This window comes from Engystomops pustulosus, chromosome 6 (assembly GCF_040894005.1).
Source record: "Engystomops pustulosus chromosome 6, aEngPut4.maternal, whole genome shotgun sequence".
Lineage (NCBI taxonomy): Eukaryota > Metazoa > Chordata > Amphibia > Anura > Leptodactylidae > Engystomops > Engystomops pustulosus.
In genome coordinates this window covers 90,420,569-90,442,082 of record NC_092416.1, presented here as the reverse complement: position 1 = coordinate 90,442,082, position 21,514 = coordinate 90,420,569, and the positions used below count along the sequence as shown (strand labels likewise).

Genomic DNA, 21,514 nt, shown 5'->3' with positions numbered 1-21,514 from the left:
AATCCTCGGCGTCGGCAGTATATGAGCAGCCCCAGGGTCAGACTCGGTGCCAGCCTCCACCAAGTCAACTCAATGTGCTGTCAGCCACATATAGTGGCCCTGCCCGGCAGCACTCGTCCACCTGTCCGTGGTTAGGTGGACCTTGTCAAAAACGGCGTTGGTCAGGGGGCAAATGATGTTGTCTGACACATGCTGGTGCAGGGCTGGGACGGCACATCGGGAAAAGTAGTGGCGGCTGGGGACCGAATACCGAGGGGTGGCCGCCTCCATGAGGTTGTGAAAGGCCTCGGTCTCTACCAGCCTATAGGGCAACATCTCCAGGCTCAGTAATTTGGAGATGTGGATGTTGAGGGCTTGGGCGTGTGGGTGGGTGGAACTGTATTTCCTCTAGCACTCCAGCGTCTGGGGTATAGACAGCTGAACGCTGCGCATGGAGACATTGCTGTTTTCGAGCGGGAGGTGTTTGTGCCGGGGTCCTGGGCAGAGGGCTGACTAGCAGAGACAGGAAATGACACAGGGGAAGACTGACTGGTGGACAAATTACTAGAAGCATTGTCTGCAATCCAAAACATCACCTGTTCGCACTGTTCTGGCCTCAACAGTGCTCTACCACGGGTCCCAGTAACTTGAGACATGAAGCTAGGGAGTGTAGCTCTGCGACGGTCCCCTGCTCCCTCATCAGCAGGTGGTGTCTCACCCCGCCCAGGACCACGGCCTCTGACCCCTGCAGTAATTGGATGCCCACGCCCTCGTCCTCCAGCCCTTGGGTTCAACATTTTCAAAATTAAAATCTATTTTATAGACAAAACAGAAATAAAAACTGTATATTTTTTTTGCTTTTTTTTTTTTTTAATAGAACAAAACGTGCAGAAGAAATCAGACAGCAACCACAGAAGATGATTGCTATGGCTAGTTTCTAACCTACACTGACAAGCACACAAAAGGATTTTGTGCTGTGACTGAGTCTGTCACTTTAACTTTTGAAAAACGCTAATGTAGCCCTAACATGGGCTGTTGGGTTCTTGGAGAATCACTTCTGCCTAAGAGTAAGGTTCTTTTAGAATCACTCCTGCCTAACAGTAATCTACTAGCACACCCTAACGCTATCCCTGACCAGCAGCAGCTCTATCCCTAACGGCATCCAGACAGAGAATGATCCGAGCAGCGCTGGCATGGGCTAGTATATTCCAGGGTCACCTGATCAGGCCAGCCAACCACTGCTATCGACATGTAAGTGTACCACGTGATGCTGGGTGTACTGCGGAGTCTCCTGGCTTGTGACTAGCTCTGTTTCTGGTCGCCAAAACTCAAAACGTCCGAGCAATGAGCAGTTGCGAGTAAGCTAATGCTTGAACAAGCATCAAGCTCGGACGAGTATGCTCGCTCATCTCTAATCCTAAGACAAAAGTGGAGACCAAACTCTGTGATCATCCCTAGCACTGTACTTAATGAGAGTCTTCCAGGAACAGTAAGGTATCGGCAGCATACAGACAAACAGTCTCAACCAATCCACCCAGTTTAGCCCCTGAATGCCAGACGAGCACCAGAGTTTCTCAGCTAGTTACTCCACAGCAATAGCATCAAGGAGGGGAGAGTATCCCTTGCTGACGTGAATTTTCTAGAGGAAACCTCATTAACTAGGACAGAGACCACGGGTAGCTATACAAGAGATAGACTAAGACTACAAATTCAGTCGGGGGAACTAAATTTCTCCAATACCAACACAAAGGCCATTCCACCAAGTCAAAATCATTGGCTGTGTCTGGCGAGACCAGGACCCTTGACACAACATTGTCATGGGCCAGCTAAAGGTTTAGCAAGAACCTGTGCAGATTGCGAGCAGTGGACTTTTCTGGCATAAAGTAATTCTGGTTGGGGCGTACAATTGACAGGACGACTCTTCGTGCCAGGACCGTAGCTAGGATTTTTAACATCCACTTGAAGCAGGTTGATTGGAGCAGTCTGATCTTTCTGTAATCCATGGATTGGATTGTAACTAGAATAAAAAAATTGTAATATACAGATAACTTGATGGTTTCATGGTAATTTTATGGCTAATTTTTGGGGCGTTTGACCTCCAGAATGGAATTTAACCCCTTGAGATGCAGCCCATTTGTACGTTAAATCTCAGCATTTTTGAGGGGCATGGCCTGAACGCTGTACATGGCGGATGCAAGTGACTGAAGCTCCCGCTATTCAGCCTTAGACCTGTGATCAGATGTCACTCCATAGCAATATCATGGGGAAGGCAAATAAAGAAAGACTCACCCAACCTCCAGCAACACCATGGAGGGACCAGGGGGACTTGGAGAAGTGCCTCGAAAACAAACTACCAACTCCATCGGCCTGTGCTCACAAGATGGTGCCGGACCACGCTGCTGAGTCTGATGCTCCAGAAGACTCCGACCTGGACAGCATAGCAGATACTGAGGTAACAGGGGCAGCCGCAGCACCAGCTCCTCTGACAAAGGGTTTCTTAAAAAGATATTAGGCCAGACAATGCTGCCAGTGATGCAACAACTAACAGCAAAACATGAGGAGGTGATCAACATAGGGGAGCGGGTAGAATCCTTGGAGAGCAATCAAGCTGCCATGATAGAACAAAGTATGGCTTTAGCTCATACCTCAAGGGCACAAGCAGATGGCTTAAACTCAGCTATCCTCCAAATAGAGGATCAAGAAAACTGTAGTAGGAGGAAAAATATAAGAATCAAGGGAATTCCTGAATCTATAACGTCTGACTTACTGCGGGCCAAAGCAATGGGCCTATTTTCAGAACTGCTCTCAGAGAACAGAGCAAATGCCATCATCTCTAAAGCCACCAACTAAAATGAGGAGCCACCTAGGGATGTAATATGTGGGTTACTCAGCTTCTGCGACACTGCAGCAATCCTGAAAGTGGCAAGAGAGAAAAGATAGCTTGATATAGACGGCTCCATTGTTACCATAGTTATCAGGACTTCACACTGTCCACACTGTATAAAAGGCGCCTGCCAAAGCCATTAACTGACCATCTCAGAAACAAGAACATCATGTTCCGGCGGTTGAACCCCTTCGGTCTCAAAGATGGCAAGACATGTACCATCAAACATCCAAATGATCTACAAAAAGCGTAGGACTTGTTAGATATACAGCCACTAGATGGCCTCTTGGATGCCGGTCACCGACCAACACTTGGAGCTACTTGATCTGTCACACATCAAAAAATGGTTTACAGCGACCAAACACAGATCACCCAGGAATAAGAAGTAACCCTGGCCGAGCACCTCCATTCAATGAGACCCAGTGGGCAGAAGACTGACAGGAATAGCCGGACTAGTTCATAAAATGGTTCTTTAAGAAAGGTACTTTCTTTATGTAGATGTTACCTATTTTAACACCTATTTTAACCTATTTCACCTAGCAGTGGTGTAACACGGTCAACATACCTGGACACTACCAAGCAAGTTGATAGAAAAAAGGAAATGCAGATGAGTATTGTCCAGTCTTCATCGTCACCTTCATCTATTTTTTCAGGAGTCTCCACGACCATTCATATGAATGTTATGCATCACAGTTACAGCCTGTTTATTAGTATGGTTGTCTTGCATGATTGACGACACCCCCTGGCTCTTTGCTCTCATGACATGGTAATCAACTACCATAGCCATTACAAAAAGCAGGCGGCGGTTATTGATGTTCTATCTCAATCGTATCTCAATCAGAAGTCACATGGCCTCCATAAAAATATCCACTTACAATGTAAGAGGACTAAACACTCCACACTACAGCTCCTTACAAAGGAAAAAACGGAAATCTGTTTCTAACAAGAAATGCATTTCAAACATAATAAAATTCCAAATCTCTAAGACTATCCCATTTGTCCACACCCTCACATGGGTGGATAAAGAGGGTAGATTCCTGCTGGTTAAGGGCAAGATTGGAAATGTTCCCATCACATTGGGGTCATTATATGCACCCAACAAAGGACAAGAGACCTGGGTAAAAAATGCACCGAGCAAAATACAGTCTTTCGCAGATGGTATAAGAATTGTGGGGGCTATATTAATTTAACGCTAAATGTCTCTTTGGATTGCTCATCAGGGAAATCAGCCGATTTTGGAGAGCTCTAGGGTCAATCCACAGATCTTTGAATTCAGCAGGGTTGGTCGATGTTTGGAGATTACTTAACCCAAATAAAAAAGATTATATATTCCACTCAGCAGTACATGGATCGCACCAAAGATTCTCACGTAGAGATAGTAAAACAGGCGGATATTGTCCCGACTACTATATTGGACCTCGCGCCAGTCTCAGCTAAACTGTTGTTTAAATACCTCCCTGCTCGAACCTGGATCTGGAGATTGAATGAGCATCTATTAGACGATAATGAGGACGTACAATGGATAAATAACAAAATTCACACATATTTCAGAGAAAACTCCCCCATACACACTACTCCCACAGTACATACACTGGAATGTGCATAAGATGGCAACTAGAGGAGAATTCATAGCACAAGGGTGCAGAATTAAAAAACGTAGAACTGCAACCATCAATGCCCTACTGCAACAGATCTCTGCAATAGCAAAATTATAAAACACTCAAAAGTAGTGCAGAAGCAGGACGAACTATTGTTGGGAAAAAACTTATTGACATACTAAATATTAAACATGCTAAAAATTACCAATACAGTAGATTTAAATTTTATACCCATGGCGACAAAGGCAACAAACTTATATCCCATATTATAAAAGGGGAAAGAGTAGCTTCATTCGTATCTAACATGAAAAACGACTGAGGGAGACATACTAGAACATTACGCAGAATTAGATAGACAAAAGGCCATACAAAACTTTCTTACAGAACTAGAAGTTCCCATACTCATCAACGAGACAAGCCTCGACTCATATCCCATAAAGAGTTATTAGACATAATCAGCTCCTTACCTCAAGGAAAAAGCCCTGGGCCAGATGGGCTACCAGCCAGCTATTATAAAAAATCTGCACACTAATCCCCCATCTGGGGGACTGGTGAAATACTTTGTTGGCAGACACCCCCGCCATAAACAAGCATTAGCGGCAACAATTGCCAAAGCCAGGCAAAAAAACTGAGTTGTGCGGTAGTTACAGGCCGATAACGCTTTTAAATGTGGATGTTAAAATATGGGCCAAATTACTAGCCAAGCACATTAGTCAACACTTATCCAACCTAATCAGAGATGAACAAGTTGGATTTGTCCCAGGGAGGGAGGGAAACCAAAATTCCACCAGAGTTATTCAGGCTATAGCATACTCCACCGAAAATAATCTCCCCTTAGTCCTTCTCGGCACAGATGCCGAGAAGGCAATTGATAGGGTCAGTTGGCAATTCCTAAAAGCAGTTTTATAAGATGTATGCCCGCCGTACCGTAGTATGGCGGGCATACATCCGCTGCGGAAAGGAGCAGGAGATGAGTGCTCACCCCGCCCCTCTCCATAGAAATACACAGCGCACGGCGCTACGGGCTATGGAGCAATATGGTGCCACACGTGTGCTGCACCGTACCGCTCCCCTGCGGTGCTGTGAGCCCATAGAACTGTATGGGGGATGTATATACGCCGTTTCTACGTCGGACGTATATATGTCATCCATACATGTGTGTGAAAGTAGCCTTAAGTAAATTTAATCTCCCCCACAATTTATAGAAGCCATAATGACATGTACACATGACATATACACGAGACCGACCACATAAGTCAAAGTAAACAGAGTTGTCTCATCATTGTTTAATATAAAAAACGGGATCAGGGAAGGATGCCCATTTTCCCCAACGCTGTTCATACTAGTAATGGAGACCCTATTACAGTCCATTAGGCAGCATCCACATATAAGAGACTTCAAGGTAGCAGATACAACATACACATGCACAGCCTTTGCAGATGATCTCTTATTACTGTTATCAGATCCCATAAAAGCCTTCCCACACCTAATTAAGCTATTTGACACTTTTGAAAAGCTATCTAACTTTAAAATAAATTATGAAAAATCAGAAGCCATGAACATATACTTGTCGAGCAAAATAATCCCTACCCTAAAAAATCTAGCCCCATTTCAATGGAAAGAGGAATCCTTAACATATTTAGGTAGACAGCTAACCAACAACCACTTAAAATTGTACAGCTCTAATCACCTCCGTGTGCTAACCCAAATATCAAGTATGTTAAAAACCTTAGACATTCCATATTCTATATGTATCTTGGATGGGAGGAAAAACCTACTGAAGACATTTGTGATGCCTAAGCTTCTATATGTCCTACAAATGGTCCCAATTCATCTACCCCTACAATTTTTTGCGAAGGTTAAATCTCTCTTCATCTCCTGCATATGGAAAGGCAAGAGGGCAAGATTAGCATATGACAAGAAAAAAGAAGAAGGAGGCTTTGGCCTTCCTGATGCCTACCCATACTATAAGGCTGTCCAACTCAAAAGATGAGCTAAATGCTCCAAAATAGAACTAAACTCACTAACCAGAAACGATATGAGCAAACTCTGGTTGTTAGATACACCAGGCACATGTAACAACTTACTCACTAAGAGAGTCATTCAAACCTTAAAAAGGTTCAAAGAAAACCCAATATTGTTAAATACCCCCTCTCTATTTACCTACTACCAAGCGTCATAAGACCACATCAGAGGTCAAATGCGGAGATATGGAATAGTCACCACTAAAAAATTTCACAGGGCATCAATACCTGACCTAGAAAATAAACTGGACAACCCACCACCCCAAAACAATTTCCTATACACAGAAGAGATTAGAATCACTCAGTGCTACACAAAAAACAACCAATACTACCAGACTGTAGCTTGCTGAAGAAATGGCTGAAGCTAGACAATTTCCCTAAGAAAACAATTTCCATTCTATGACTTCATCAGCGAAGACAAAGGAATTAGCATATATGAGGCAAGGACCTGGTTATCCAGATATCTGAAAAACACTTAAACACATACTAAAGAGATCTCATGGGTTCTCCAGGTGTGTAAGAATTCAAGAGAATTCATATAAGGTGGCCACGTGTTGGTATAGCACACCAGCTGATTTAAAAGGAAGAGCTTTAGTAGAGAATGATAATTGCTGGAGATGTGGAGCCCCATGAGGAACGTTAGGACACATCTACTGGTCCTGCCCTAAAATACACAATTTCTGGATCACAATAGAGAAACAGATAACAGTTATAACCAAAAAAAATTTTCCCCTGAATCGGTACTACAATGGCTACCCCATAGTAAGTGGAGTCCCTCTAAAAAAGACCTGACTACAATGCTCATTCAAGCAGCTAAACTCTTAATACCCCTTAAATGGTCAGAAAAAGAACCATCATTAGAGGAATGGTTTAGCAAAGTGGACGAAATTTGTAGAATGGAGGAACTGGGGCTCATTTACTAAGGGTCCGCGGACCGAACTATCATCATAATATCCGACGATTTCCAATATGTGCCGCATTAAGAAGGGCTTTCACGCGACACAAATCAAAATTGTGTCGCAAGCCATGCACTTACATGCACCGGGAAGAAGAAGGTGAACTCAGCGGGGAAGCGACACATGCAGGAAATTGGATGCACGATCTTAGTGAATCGCAGCAGCTCCCAATCCTCGTCAGACAACACACCTCGGGGGTAATTAATCTGCCCCAATATGTAGCTCGGAAGATAGGATCCATAACAAATTCACTAACCTATGGCTGCCCTGGAGAATCTTTAAAGACAAACCCCCAAGTAGTGTGAGGAGCAGATAAGCACACTGCCACTGCACTAGCAGTTCCAGCACATAATGATCAAACTATGTTTGATCTGTAGATTAACATCTTAATATGAGTGTAGCCGAATAAAGCCTAGACCAATCAGACGACTTCTTACAATTAGTAAAAATAAAAACAGTCTGACCGGAGCTCCTTATATGTCTTCTTGTATATCTTTTAGCGAATCCACAATTTCGTTCCACTTTCCCTCTTGGAAACTTTTCTAGTGCAGTTCCACACAAGTGATATTTGGATGAGGATAGACCACTGTTCAGACAGTCCAGCTCCGTTTTCTTATATCTTGTAACCACTCAATAAATGTAGGGCTACTACAGAAAAGATTTAAGCAGCAATAGTGCAGTAAGTTCAAACAGATTAAAATTTATTCAGATAAAACATACTCACAAAGGAAAAGTAAAAAATGCGCAAATAAAATCCACCATGCGGACGCCAGTCTCGCTAGTTCGCCCGACCCAGGGTTTCGCTACCACGGCTTCTTCCGGGGCGTTGCTGGCTAATGTCCTTTCAATCCTTTTATACCTTTCTTATAGCACAATTACTATCTTTTATTCTAATGCAAATTAAGTATATCGGACCATTTTACAACTATTACATGTAAACATAATATAGTAGTATACATACAGCTAACAAAATATTCTACCAGGACGATAAATGTATAACCCCTATTGCTGCACACATTTCTCCAATCTGATATATCTCAAAACATTCCTGCCTCTCCTCCGTATTGTAGACACACCCCCTATGGTTTCATTAATTCATAGTTCTTGTGCCGTTCCCCATTCGTGTGGATGCGGGAAATACAAATGTTCCAATCAGGAGGTCGAAGCAATTCACACCCTCTATGTGACGTGCATTCGGGAGGTCTGAATAGTTCACACCCTCTATATGATGTCACACGTCACTCGATCTCGGGAGCTGATCGTCAAGGTGCGTTCACAGCCCATGGGCTGTTTAGAATGGGGTGTTTAACCCCTCCTATCTTCTCTCCCATAATAAACAATAGTAGACACCAATTCTTAAATCCCTGTTCACACTACTGCAGGGAAAAATTGATCAGTCTAAGCAAAAGAATCCCCACTTCAAGAGGTTCGTTCATCCTCAATAAAGGGTATGTGTTTCAAAATCTATATCGAACATCAGAGGAGCAATAAAGGTAAAAACACACTGGCAGGGGGAACAAATGAACGTTAAATTAAGTCGAAGGGAGGGACACTGGATATATAATTTAGGAACTTTGACACCGGGTGGATTAAACATAGTCTTTGAGTTAAAATGTTTTCTGAAGGCGAGTTAGAGTTTATTATAGACAGTCGCGCTACTAGTCACAATGACTCCAAATTTGGGGAGACACTTATTTAATGGGGACTGACATATTGGTGATGTGTATTTTTTATTTTTTTTTATATAACATATAGGTATGTGGAAACACCACTCTAGTTGGATATAGGCATTGTATTTACATTTCCTCTGCTGGTGATAGACAAATCTCTTGGTCATTTACATACTTATAGTGTAACATATACCCCTCTATAAAACATGCAGTTATGTGGAAATACCACTTATTACTTAGATTACTTAGACCTCCTGATTGGAACATTTGTATTTTCCGCATCCACACGAATGGGGAACGGCACAAGAACTATGAATGAATGAAACCATAGGGGATGTGTCTACAATACAGAGGAGAGGGTGGAATGTTTTGAGATATATCAGATTGGAGAAAGGTGTGCAGCAATAGGGGTTATACATTTATCGTCCTGGTAGAATATTTTGTTAGCTGTATGTATACTACTATATTATGTTTACATGTAATAGTTGTAAAATGGTCCGATATACTTAATTTGCATTAGAATAAAAGATAGTAATTGTGCTATAAGAAAGGTATAAAAGGATTGAAAGGACATTAGCCAGCAACGCCCCGGAAGAAGCCGTGGTAGCGAAACCCTGGGTCGGGCGAACTAGCGAGACTGGCGTCCGCATGGTGGATTTTATATGTGCATTTTTTACTTTTCCTTTGTGAGTATGTTTTATCTGAATAAATTTTAATCTGTTTGAACATACTGGGCTCAGAAGGAAAGGACCGAATTGTAGCTTTTGGAGCTCCATTTTTACCAGATTGGTTTTCAGGTGCCTGTTGTGTTTGCAGAGTTCCTGAGGTACAAGTACAATAGAAATAGAGATGAGCGAGCACTAAAATGCTCGGGTACTCGTTATTCGAGACGAACTTTTCCCGATGCTCGAGTGCTCGTTTCGAGTAACGAGCCCCATTGAAGTCAATGGGAGACTCGAGCATTTTTCAAGGGGACCAAGGCTCTGCACAGGGAAGCTTGGCCAAACACCTGGGAACCTCAGAAAAGGATGGAAACACCACGGAAATGGACAGGAAACAGCAGGGGCAGCATGCATGGATGCCTCTGAGGCTGCTTAATCGCACCATTATGCCAAAATTATGGGCAACAGCATGGCCATGACAGAGTGACCGAATGAGGCTAGATAGCATCTAAAACATCCAATAATTGACCCTGACACTATAGGGGACGGCATGCAGAGGCAGCGGCAGCAGCGGCAGGCTAGAGAGTGGCATGGCAACATACCCTAAATGGACTCAGGCTTCAAACCAATGGGTGGCAGAGAGGAACCAAAGGAGGTGAGCAAGAAGCGCTCAAATAATATCGGTACATGATAAAAGTTTGCCAGTATATTTTGTGGATTACACAGCAGGGTGGCGACAAAGTTAACATGGAAGCCATGAAAACAAAACAAAAAATTCTGCCTGACACAGCTCGTTTGATAAGGGGACCATGTATGGAGGCAGTGAACTAGTAGTAGATTAAAGGTGCTGCAGTTAAAACTATGTTAGTTGGATCTTGGCATGGAGCTGGCGCTCCGCTGCCAGGCGAGCTTTTGCCAATCCAAGCCCCTGTCTCTAGGCTACTCCCCAAACAGCACTTCTAAGAACCTTTTGTATAAGATCAAGTGTAGTAGCGTTCTTATAAGTTTGGGATATGGCGGGTGAGGGGAATGTAAACATCTGCGCAAGAAGCGCTGAAATAATATCCGTAGATGAAAAAAGTTTTCCAGTATATTTTGTGGCTTACACAGCACGGTGGCGACAAAGTTAACAAGTTTGATGCGGAATGCCCTGTAATAGCTCTTGGGCGGTGTGCCTTTTATCACCTAGGCTCAGCAGTTTGAGCACCGCCTGCTGTCGCTTAGCGACGGCACTGCTGCTGTGCCTAGAGCTACCGACTGATGGCGCCATGCCCACGGATGGTAATTCGGAGGAGGAGGAGGAGGTGGAGGAGGGGTGGGAGGCGGAGGAGGCATCGTAGGCCTGAAACACCTGGACCGAGGTAGGCCCCGCAATCCTCTGCGTCGGCAGTATATGACCAGCCCGAGGGTCAGACTCGGTCCCAGCCTGCACCAAGTTAAGTGTGGTAGCGTTCTTATAAGTTTGGAATATGGCGGGTGAGGGGAATGTAAACAGATGCGCAAGAAGCGCTGAAATAATATCCGTAAATGGTAAAAGTTTGCCAGTATATTTTGAGGATTACACAGCAGGGTGGTGACAAAGTTAACAAGTTTGTTGTGGAAGCCATGAAAACAACCCAAAATTCTGCCTGACACAGCACGTTTGATAAGGCGGCCATGTATGGAGGCAGTGAACTAGTAGTAGATTAAAGGTGCTGCAGTTAAAACTATGTTAGTTGGTTCTTGGCATGGAGCTGGCGCTCCGCTGCCAGACGAGCTTTCGCCAATCCAAGCCCCTGTCTCTAGGCTACTCCCCAAACAGCACTTCTAAGAACCTTTTGTATAAGATCAAGTGTAGTAGCGTTCTTATAAGTTTAGGATATGGCGGGTGAGGGGAATGTAAACAGATGCGCAAGAAGCGCTGAAATAATATCCGTAAATGGTAAAAGTTTGCCAGTATATTTTGAGGATTACACAGCAGGGTGGCGACAAAGTTAACAAGTTTGTTGTGGAAGCCATGAAAACAACCCAAAATTCTGCCTGACACAGCACGTTTGATAAGGCGGCCATGTATGGAGGCAGTGAACTAGTAGTAGATTAAAGGTGCTGCAGTTAAAACTATGTTAGTTGGTTCTTGGCATGGAGCTGGCGCTCCGCTGCCAGGCGAGCTTTCGCCAATCCAAGCCCCTGTCTCTAGGCTACTCCCCAAACAGCACTTCTAAGAACCTTTTGTATAAGATCAAGTGTAGTAGCGTTCTTATAAGTTTAGGATATGGCGGGTGAGGGGAATGTAAACAGATGCGCAAGAAGCGCTGAAATAATATCCGTAAATGGTAAAAGTTTGCCAGTGTATTTTGTGGATAACACAGCAGGGTGGCGACAAAGTTAACAACTTTGATGTGGAATCCATGAAAACAACCCAAATTTCGGCCTGACACACCTCGTTTGATAAAGGGACGATGTATGGAGGCAGCTATATGGACGACTTTTGGAGGTAGCAATGGAGACAACGTGTGGAGGCTGCTATGGAGACAATTCAATTTGGATAGTGCCTGTATGTGGCAGTCCAAAAAAGTTTTCAAACCAGAGGAGCAGGTAGGTGGCCCTCCATAAAAATGGAATAGATTGAGTGCCTGTATGTGGCAGTCCAAAAAAGTTTTCAAACCAGAGGAGCAGGTAGGTGGCCCTCCATAAAAATGGAATAGATTGAGTGCCTGTATGTGGAAGTCCAAAAAAGTTTTCAAACCAGAGGAGCAGGTAGGTGGCCCTCCATAAAAATGGAATAGATTGAGTGCCTGTATGTGGCAGTCCAAAAAAGTTTTCAAACCAGAGGAGCAGGTAGGTGGCCCTCCAGAAAAATTGAATAGATTGAGTGCCTGTATGTGGCACTCCCAAAAATTGTTTAAAACAGAGGACCGGGTCGGTGGCCCTCCATAAAAATTAAATGCATAAAGTACTATAGCTAGAGCCAGTGGGCCCTGTAAAAAAATAGCCAGTTTCCTCTGCTTTACTGTACAAAGAGGAGGAGAAGGAGGAAAATGAGGAGGAGGAGGAGTGGATAAATTATTCAGGTTGAGCTTCCTTCACCTGGTGGAGATTGGAAATTAGGAGAAATCCAGGCTTTATTCATCTTGATAAGCGTCAGCCTGTCAGCGCTGTCAGTCGACAGGCGTGTACGCTTATCGGTGATGATGCCACCAGCTGCACTGAAAACCCGCTCGGACAAGACGCTAGCGGCAGGGCAGGCAAGAACCTCCAAGGCGTACAGCGCCAGTTCGTGCCACATGTCCAGCTTTGAAACCCAGTAGTTGTAGGGAGCTGTGTGATCATTTAGGACGATGGTATGGTCAGCTACGTACTCCCTCACCATCTTTCTGTAAAGATCAGCCCTACTCTGCCGAGACTGGGGACAGGTGACAGTGTCTTGCTGGGGTGACATAAAGCTGGCAAAAGCCTTGTAAAGCGTACCCTTGCCAGTGCTGGACAAGCTGCCTGCTCGCCTACTCTCCCTCGCTACTTGTCCCGCAGAACTACGCACTCTGCCGCTAGCGCTGTCAGAAGGGAAATACTGTTACTGTTGTGCACCAGGGCCTGCTGGTATTCATGCATTCTCACACTCCTTTCCTCTCCAGGGATGAGAGTGGAAAGATTTTGCTTGTACCGTGGGTCCAGGAGAGTGAACACCCAGTAATCGGTGCTGGAATAAATTCTTTGAACGCGAGGGTCACGGGATAGGCAGCCTAGCATGAAATCTGCCATATGCGCCAGAGTACCAACGCGTAAGAATTCACTCCCCTCACTGGCCTGACTGTCCATTTCCTCCTCCTCCAACTCCTCCAACTCCTCTTCTTCTGCCCATACACGCTCAACAGTGAAGGACTCAACAATGGTCCCCTCTTGTGTCTCGCCAACATTCTCCTCCTCTTCCTCCTCATCCTCCTCCACCTCCTCCGATATGCGCTGAGAAACAGACCTAAGGGTGCTTTGGCTATCAACAAGGGAATCTTCTTCCCCCGTCTCTTGTGAGGAGCGCAAAGCTTCCGACTTCATGCTGACCAGAGAGTTTTTCAACAGGCCAAGCAGCGGGATGGTGAGGCTGATGATGGCGGCATCGCCACTGACCATCTGTGTTGACTCCTCAAAGTTACTCAGCACCTGACAGATATCAGACATCCACGTCCACTCCTCATTGTAGACTTGAGGAAGCTGACTGACCTGACTACCAGTTCTGGTGGAAGTTGACATCTGGCAGTCTACAATCGCTCGGCGCTGCTGGTAAACTCTGGATAACATGGTCAGTGTTGAATTCCACCTCGTGGGCACATCGCACAACAGTCGGTGAGCGGGCAGTTGGAGGCGGCGCTGCGCTGCCCTGAGAGTGGCAGCATCTGTGCTGGACTTCCTGAAATGCGCACAGATGCGGCGCACCTTCGTGAGCAAATCAGACAGATTGGGGTATGTCTTGAGGAAACGCTGAACTATCAGATTTAACACATGGGCCAGGCATGGCACATGTGTCAGTCTGCCGAGTTGCAGAGCCGCCACCAGGTTACGGCCGTTGTCACACACAACCATGCCTGGCTTCAGGTTCAGCGGTGCCAGCCACAGATCAGTCTGCGCCGTGATGCCCTGTAATAGTTCTTGGGCGGTGTGCCTTTTATCGCCTAGGCTCAGCAGTTTCAGCACCGCCTGCTGTCGCTTAGCGACGGCACTGCTGCTGTGCCTAGAGCTACCGACTGATGGCGCCATGCCCACGGATGGTCGTTCGGAGGAGGAGGTGGAGGAGGGGTGGGAGGAGGAGGAGGCATAGTAGGCCTGAAACACCTGGACCGAGGTAGGCCCCGCAATCCTCGGTGTCGGCAGTATATGACCAGCCGCAGGGTCAGACTCGGTCCCAGCCTCCACCAAGTTAACCCAATGTGCCGTCAGCGATATATAGTGGCCCTGCCCGGCAGCACTGGTCCACGTGTCCGTGGTCAGGTGGACCTTGTCAGAAACGGCGTTGGTCAGGGCACGGATTATGTTGTCTGACACGTGCTGGTGCAGGGCTGGGACGGCACATCGGGAAAAGTAGTGGAGGCTGGGGACCGAATACCGAGGGGCGGCCGCCGCCATGAGGCTGCGAAAGGCCTCGGTCTCTACTAGCCTATAGGGCAGCATCTCCAGGCTTAGCAATCTGGAGATGTGCACATTAAGGGCTTGGGCGTGCGGGTGGGTTGCACTATATTTGCGTTTCCGCTCCAGCGTCTGGGGTATGGAGAGCTGAACGCTGGTGGATGCTGTGGAGGATCGTGGAGGCGACGATGGGGTTTTTGTGGCAGGGTCCTGGGCAGGGGGCTGACTATCAGCTGACACAGGGGAAGGAGCAGTGGTGTGCACGGCCGGAGGTGAACGCGCTTGTTGCCACTGAGTGGGGTGTTTAGCATTCATATGCCTGCGCATACTGGTGGTAGTTAAGCTAGTAGTGGTGGAACCCCTGCTGATCCTGGTTTGGCAAATGTGGCACACCACAGTCCGTCGGTCATCCGGTGTTTCCTTAAAGAACCTCCAGACTTCTGAAAATCTAGCCCTCGCCGCAGGAGCCCTCGCCACGGGAGCTTCACTAGTTGACACATTTGGCGCTGATGCACCAGCTCTGGCCCTGCCTCTCCGTCTGGCCCCACCACTGCCTCTTCCAACCTGTTCTGGTCGAGGACTCTCCTCCGTCTCAGAAGCACTGTGTTCACCCGGCCTCTCAACCCAGCTTGGGTCTGTCACCTCATCATCCTCCGATCCCTCAGTCTGCTCCCCCCTCGGTCTTCCTGCCCTGACAACAACTTCCCCACTGTCTGACAACCGTGTCTCCTCATCGTCGGACACCTCTTTACACACTTCTTCCACTACGTCAACAAGGTCATCATCACCCACAGACTGCGACTGGTGGAAAACCTGGGCATCGGAAAATTGCTCATCAGCAACCGGACAAGTGGTTTGTGACTGTGGGAAGGGTCCAGAAAACAGTTCCTCAGAGTATGCCGGTTCAAATGGCAAATTTTGCTGGGAGGGGGCAGACTGGGGGGGAGGAGGCTGAGGTGCAGGAGCTGGAGGAGTGCCGATTTCGGTGACATGGGTGGACTGCGTGGAAGACTGACTGGTGGACAAATTGCTCGAAGCATTGTCGGCAATCCAAGACATCACCTGTTCGCACTGTTCTGGCCTCAACAGTGCTCTACCACGAGTCCCAGTAACTTCAGACATGAACCTAGGGAGTGTAGCTCTGCGGCGTTCCCCTGCTCCCTCATCAGCAGGTGGTGTCTCACCCCGCCCAGGACCACGGCCTCTGACCCCTGCAGTAGTTGGACGCCCACGTCCCCGCCCTCGTCCTCTACCCCTAGCCCTCGGGTTAAACATTTTGAAAATGAGAGTTATAACTTTAATTTTTTTTTTACCTTTTTTTGTGTTTTTTTTTTTTTTGTGTGTTTTTTAGTTTTTAAAACCAAACGATGCTATCCTATTGCTATGGCTATTTTCTAGCCAAGTATGAAAGCACACTGCTATGCCAGATGAGATGACGCTGAGTTATGAAAAAAATAAACGTAAAATAAAAAAGGAAATGGCAGACTGTGCCTAATTGAAATCCAACCCCGGGCCCTAATAAATTTTCCCACTTCGGTCTTTGCGATGGATATGTGCGTCACTAAGCGCAAAACACAGTGGTCGCAAGTCTCACTCCAAATTGCTCACAATTTGCTAGTAGATGCACTGCAACAACTACAGCCACCAGCAGATCAACCAGAAATCAAATATATATAACGCTACTGTAGGCGTAAGTAAGCCGTTTGGATTCTCCTCAAACATGACATTTTACTGTCAAGTTTATAGTGCCCAACTCATGCCACTGTAGACAATCACCGCAAAATTCATTATTCAGGTTCTCCGGGTTACAGAAAACACCGTATGTGACAATAATCATCTGCTTGAGCACACAGCATGGTTCGGAAGGACCAGAATTTAGCTATTTGAGTTCAATTTTCACTAAATTGGTTTTCGGATGCAATACTGTCTTAGCAGAGCCCCTGGAGTACCAGTACAATAGAAACCCTGAGAAGTGACACCATTTTGGAAACTACACCTCTCAAAGAATTTAACTAGGGTTGTGGTCAACATTTTGACCCCACAGGTGGTGTCTATAAAAAATAATGTATAATTGATGGTGCAGAGTAAAAATTGTATTTTTTTCTCAAATTAGACACTTTAGTGCCACATATATTTTGCCCATCTGATGCCACATGAGACAAACAAACAGACCCCAAAAATTTAATGCAGGTTCTCACCAGTAAAGCAATACCCCAAATGTGGCAATAATCTATGGTCTAGCCACAAGGCAGGGCTCAGAAGGGAAGGACCGAAATGTAGCTTTTGGAGCTTTTGCTTTCACCAGATTGGTTTTAAGGTGCCATGTTGTGTTAGCAGAGTCCCTGATATACCAGTAAAATAGAAACTCTTGAGAAGTGACTCCATTTTGGAAACTACACACCTCATAGAATTTATCTAGGGTTGAAGTGAGCATTTTGACCAAACACAATGGGGCAGATTTATCAAACTGTCTGAAAGTCAGAATATTTCTAGTTGCCCATGGCAACCAATCACAGCTGAGCTTTCATTTTACCAGTGCTCATGAATATTTTAAAGGGGAGTTGTGATTGGTTGCCATGGGCAGCTAGAAATATTCTGACTTTCAGACAGCTTGATAAATCTGCCCCAATGTATTCCAGTCTGACATTCTGGATCAGGGAACGCTCCAGGGACTGATAAGTAAATGTGCCGCAATGTGCTAATTGCACATTGCAATGAATGAGGAGGAGAATTCCCATATACTGCCATACTGTAGTATGGCAGTATATGGTAGGATCAATCAGACAACCTAGGGTTAAAGTACCGTAGGGAGTCTAAAAATAGTAAAAATGAAAATAAAAAAAGATTTAAAAAAAATTATAATTAAAAAACTAAAATTCAAATTACCCCTCTTTTCCTAGAACTGATATAAATATAAATAAACAGTAAAAATCATAAACACATTAGGTATCACCGCATCCGAAAATGTCCAATCAAAATATAATAACGTTTTTTCACTGCATTTAACCCCGTAATGGAAAATAACGCCCAAAGTAAAAAATGGTACTTTTTTGTGAGTATATGGTTACATTTACATCAAAATGAAAAAGATAAATTTTTGCATTCATAAAAAATATTTTCAACAACTTTTGGGCAACATAAAAGTGGAAAGTATTGCCAGCTCTATTTTATTCAACCAGTGATTTTACTTTAGAATGGCTAGGAACCAAGGAACACAGAACCAATAAATACAGTACAAACATGTACTATACTGTATATCGAAGCTGAAAAATAGAAAGACATGCATGTGTTAAGGAGATCGCACTGGTTTCGGGCGCCATCTTGTGTACTGTGAACCATTTTAGATACAGTGGACATCTTCGCTGACCACTGTCCAGCTAATGTCATGCTTCAGCCATTTTTGTGTAACCTGCCTGTAAAAGTTTTTCCTTGGCACATGTGAGAGATGATTGACCTTCGGTATGTTCTCCTTCTTATCATGTTTGGTTCTGAAGCCATTCTCTGTACATTCTGTAGATAAACATGTCTGAAAAGAAATAGTTTATGGTTCATTAACCGTTTGGGAGAATGTTTAAGAGGATGTCCTGGTAACATTTATTATGGCCAATAGCATTACAGTATTCTATCTCCTTGTCACGCCCCTTTGATGATGTTTCTGTCTTTTATGTATGCAACTGCGGACTAATAAACAGGGAGAAGATTTTTACATGCAATGAGAGACTGATGTGTGTTGGTTTGTGTCCAAGTCCCGATACCGGGAGCCATGGAAGAGTTAATTTGAAAGTCACCTTGCAATGGGGGGTTTGAGCCCCAGATAAAAATCTCTTACACATGTGACCACTCCTGGTCAATCCCTGGTGTTTTCATTTATCATTCAAATACCACCCAATCCCCTCCCCACATTGCAGTCCTCAGTGCAGGATCAGCTGGCCACCTAAGCTCATATATTTGGCATGTCCACCAACCACTGCAGCTTCCATTTGTCACTTTGCATGTGTTACTATGTAAAAGGTGCCAATCCTTAACAAGGGAACCAAAGGGAAGTGCTCCTTTAACTTGGTCATTACTATAAACATCAAACTTTTCTGAATGATAGTACACAGACATTTTTATTTCCTAATTTGAGAAGCCATTACCTTTAACGCAACTCTTGGAAACTTCCTAGCCTTTATTTATTAAGGTTAGTTAAAAGAAATCCTACCCTTGTTACCAGAGAATCAACTTAGAGGCTCATATTTATTAAAGTATTTGCACCAGTTTTCTGTCTGACTTTGAACTAGAAAGAACGTGCAAACTGCTTGTACATGTATTTATAAAGTGTCTGCGCCAGTTATGTGTCGCGGCTGCATTGTGTCTGACAAGACAGAAAAAATGTGCACCAAAAATGACTTGCTAGTGCTAAGTAAGACCGTGCGCCACAATTCTGTCTGGTGTGTCCTACAAATGTGTCTGCACCAGATTCAGAAGAACGAGCACCACAAAATTCATGGATCTGGCACACCCTGCTTACTCCACAGGCAAAGTACACATAATACAGATTGCACTGTTTTTGATAAATGTGGGCCATAGTTTCTAGAGGCAAAAAATCTAGATTTCCTATTACCGTATTTTCCGGACTATAAGGCGCACTTAAAAGCATTGGATTTCCGTGGAAATCCAAAGTGCGCCTTATAGTCCGGTGCGCCCTATGTATGGCGCTGGGCACAGGGCAGCGGACCATACTTACATAGGTCCCCGCTACCGGAGACCGGAGACAGCAGATCTCCAGCGGGAACTGCAGACCACGCGGCACGAACAACTTCTGCCGCGTGGTCTGCAGTTCCCGCTGGAGATCTGCTGTCTCCGGTGGCGGGGACCTATGTAAGTATGGTCCGCTGCCCTCCTCCACCTCCCGCTCACCTTCCCCGCGTTCCCCGTCGCGTCCCGGCGTCGCGTCCCGTCGCCGCGTCCCGTCGGGTCTCCGCCACGCCCCCGGACCTCCGCCACGCCCCCGGCCCCCGCGCCTTATAGTCCGATGCGCCTTATATATGTAATTATTACATATATAAGGCGCATCGGACTAATGCGCCTTATAGTCCGGTCCGCCCTATAGGGCAAAAAATACGGTATTTGTGATAAGTAAGGCCAATTGCATAGCAAACATAAAACATTGATAAGTTTCTTGGCTGACGGATTCCGCTGGTTGAAACATTTCGGTAGTTGAGAAGAACCTCAAGTCTTAAGAATCAATTTTCAGAAAAGTCCAAAGTTTAAATCAAGGATTACGTGCAGTTATGGCCACCACCTGCATTTGGCTCATAACATTCCCATCGAAGAACAGACTTCTGGTTTTTTAAGCACATTCCATCCTTTCCTCAAACTCTTTAAGAAAATTCAGCAGATCACTTGTACTGTGTAGAGATAGGGAGTCAGAGATTTGCAAGTTGATCTCACTGCTACGTAGTGATGAGGCTCCTGTGTTGTAACTCAGCTCATGAAGTATTTGCATTGAGATTGGTGTGATCTAAAGTAATAAGAAGGACATTATATAAATTTTTTAAAGGATGTATTTTAATGCAGCCCTTTGGTTAGTTCATTTAAAAGCTATCTCAAATTGCCCAACCATTTATATTTATCATCATATTGTTCATCATACAGACGCATAAAAACCCAGAAATACTACTGACAAGAACATTAGTTTGCCGCTGTACAAATAACTGATTATGCTACCTATAAAATAAAATTGCACCTGGTTAAAGCAAGCAGAGAGGTGAATTAGCAAAGTAATGAAAGCAGTAAATGCAGTAAAAACTAAGCCCATAAAAAAATGCTACAAAGACTGTACTGCATTTGGAATTTTTTTTCTAGATTTTAAGTATATTGCACAGAATATCAACCATTATCAACTCAATATCAACCATTATGATGGTAGAAATACAATTTGTGACAGATATCAAGCCCTCATAAAGTATTGGGAATAAAAAATGGAAACACAGCAACATATGAAATGATATGATAAACAATCCAACCCCCCATCACCCCCACTGGGTCATACAGTGCGAGAAGGCAGAGCGCTAGGGCGTGTTTCTGCCTGCTGGAGAAGATACAAAGATGCGGAGAGTACCAGGAAGGCAAGGTAAGTAGTAAGTTTATATTTTTTTAGTAAAGGCTCCTCCGGGACAATAGATTTTAAGGGGCTGGACACAAATTCATTGTCAGTATATTATTAGAGGAAGGTGGGGGGATTCCTGGACATTATATTATTAGGGGAAGGGGGCAGAACTTCTGGACAGTATATTATAAGGGGGAGGGGAAACCTCTGGACAGTATATAATTAAAGGAAGGGCGTGGGGGGGGGAGGGAAATTCCTGGAGAGTATATTAATAGAGGAAGGGGGTGCAACTCCTGGACAATATATTACCAGGGGGGAGTGGTAATTCGTGGACAGTATATTATAAGAGGAGGGGGGGGACTCCTGGAAAATCTAATATGAGGGGGGAGGGGAATGTTCTATCTTTTCCTGTGTGTGCGGGCCATGCACCGCTTTTCTCTATTGAGGTGGGAGGGGGTCACCTCCTTCTCCTCTTCAGCGCACAGCAGTATGCCCGACAGGCTGTGGCCGGGCGGGCATACGGCTGTGTGTATGTACCGTAATAATGCTTATTTAG

At 45.0% G+C, this 21,514-nt stretch overlaps 1 protein-coding gene across 3 annotated transcripts in view; it reads right to left on the bottom strand.

Annotated features, from left to right (window-relative positions):
• Positions 1–19,741: 19,741 nt before the first annotated feature.
• Positions 19,742–21,514, bottom strand: part of LOC140063989 (interferon regulatory factor 3-like) — a 46,217-nt gene continuing 44,444 nt past the window's right edge. For 2 of the 3 annotated variants that reach the window (XM_072110343.1, XM_072110342.1), the window contains one exon: positions 19,742–20,370. In XM_072110343.1, coding sequence (XP_071966444.1) covers positions 20,200–20,370 — 171 coding nt within the window. In that variant the 3' untranslated portion in view covers positions 19,742–20,199. The remainder of the gene's footprint in view (positions 20,371–21,514) is intronic. The other variant, XM_072110341.1, reaches the window with a different exon arrangement.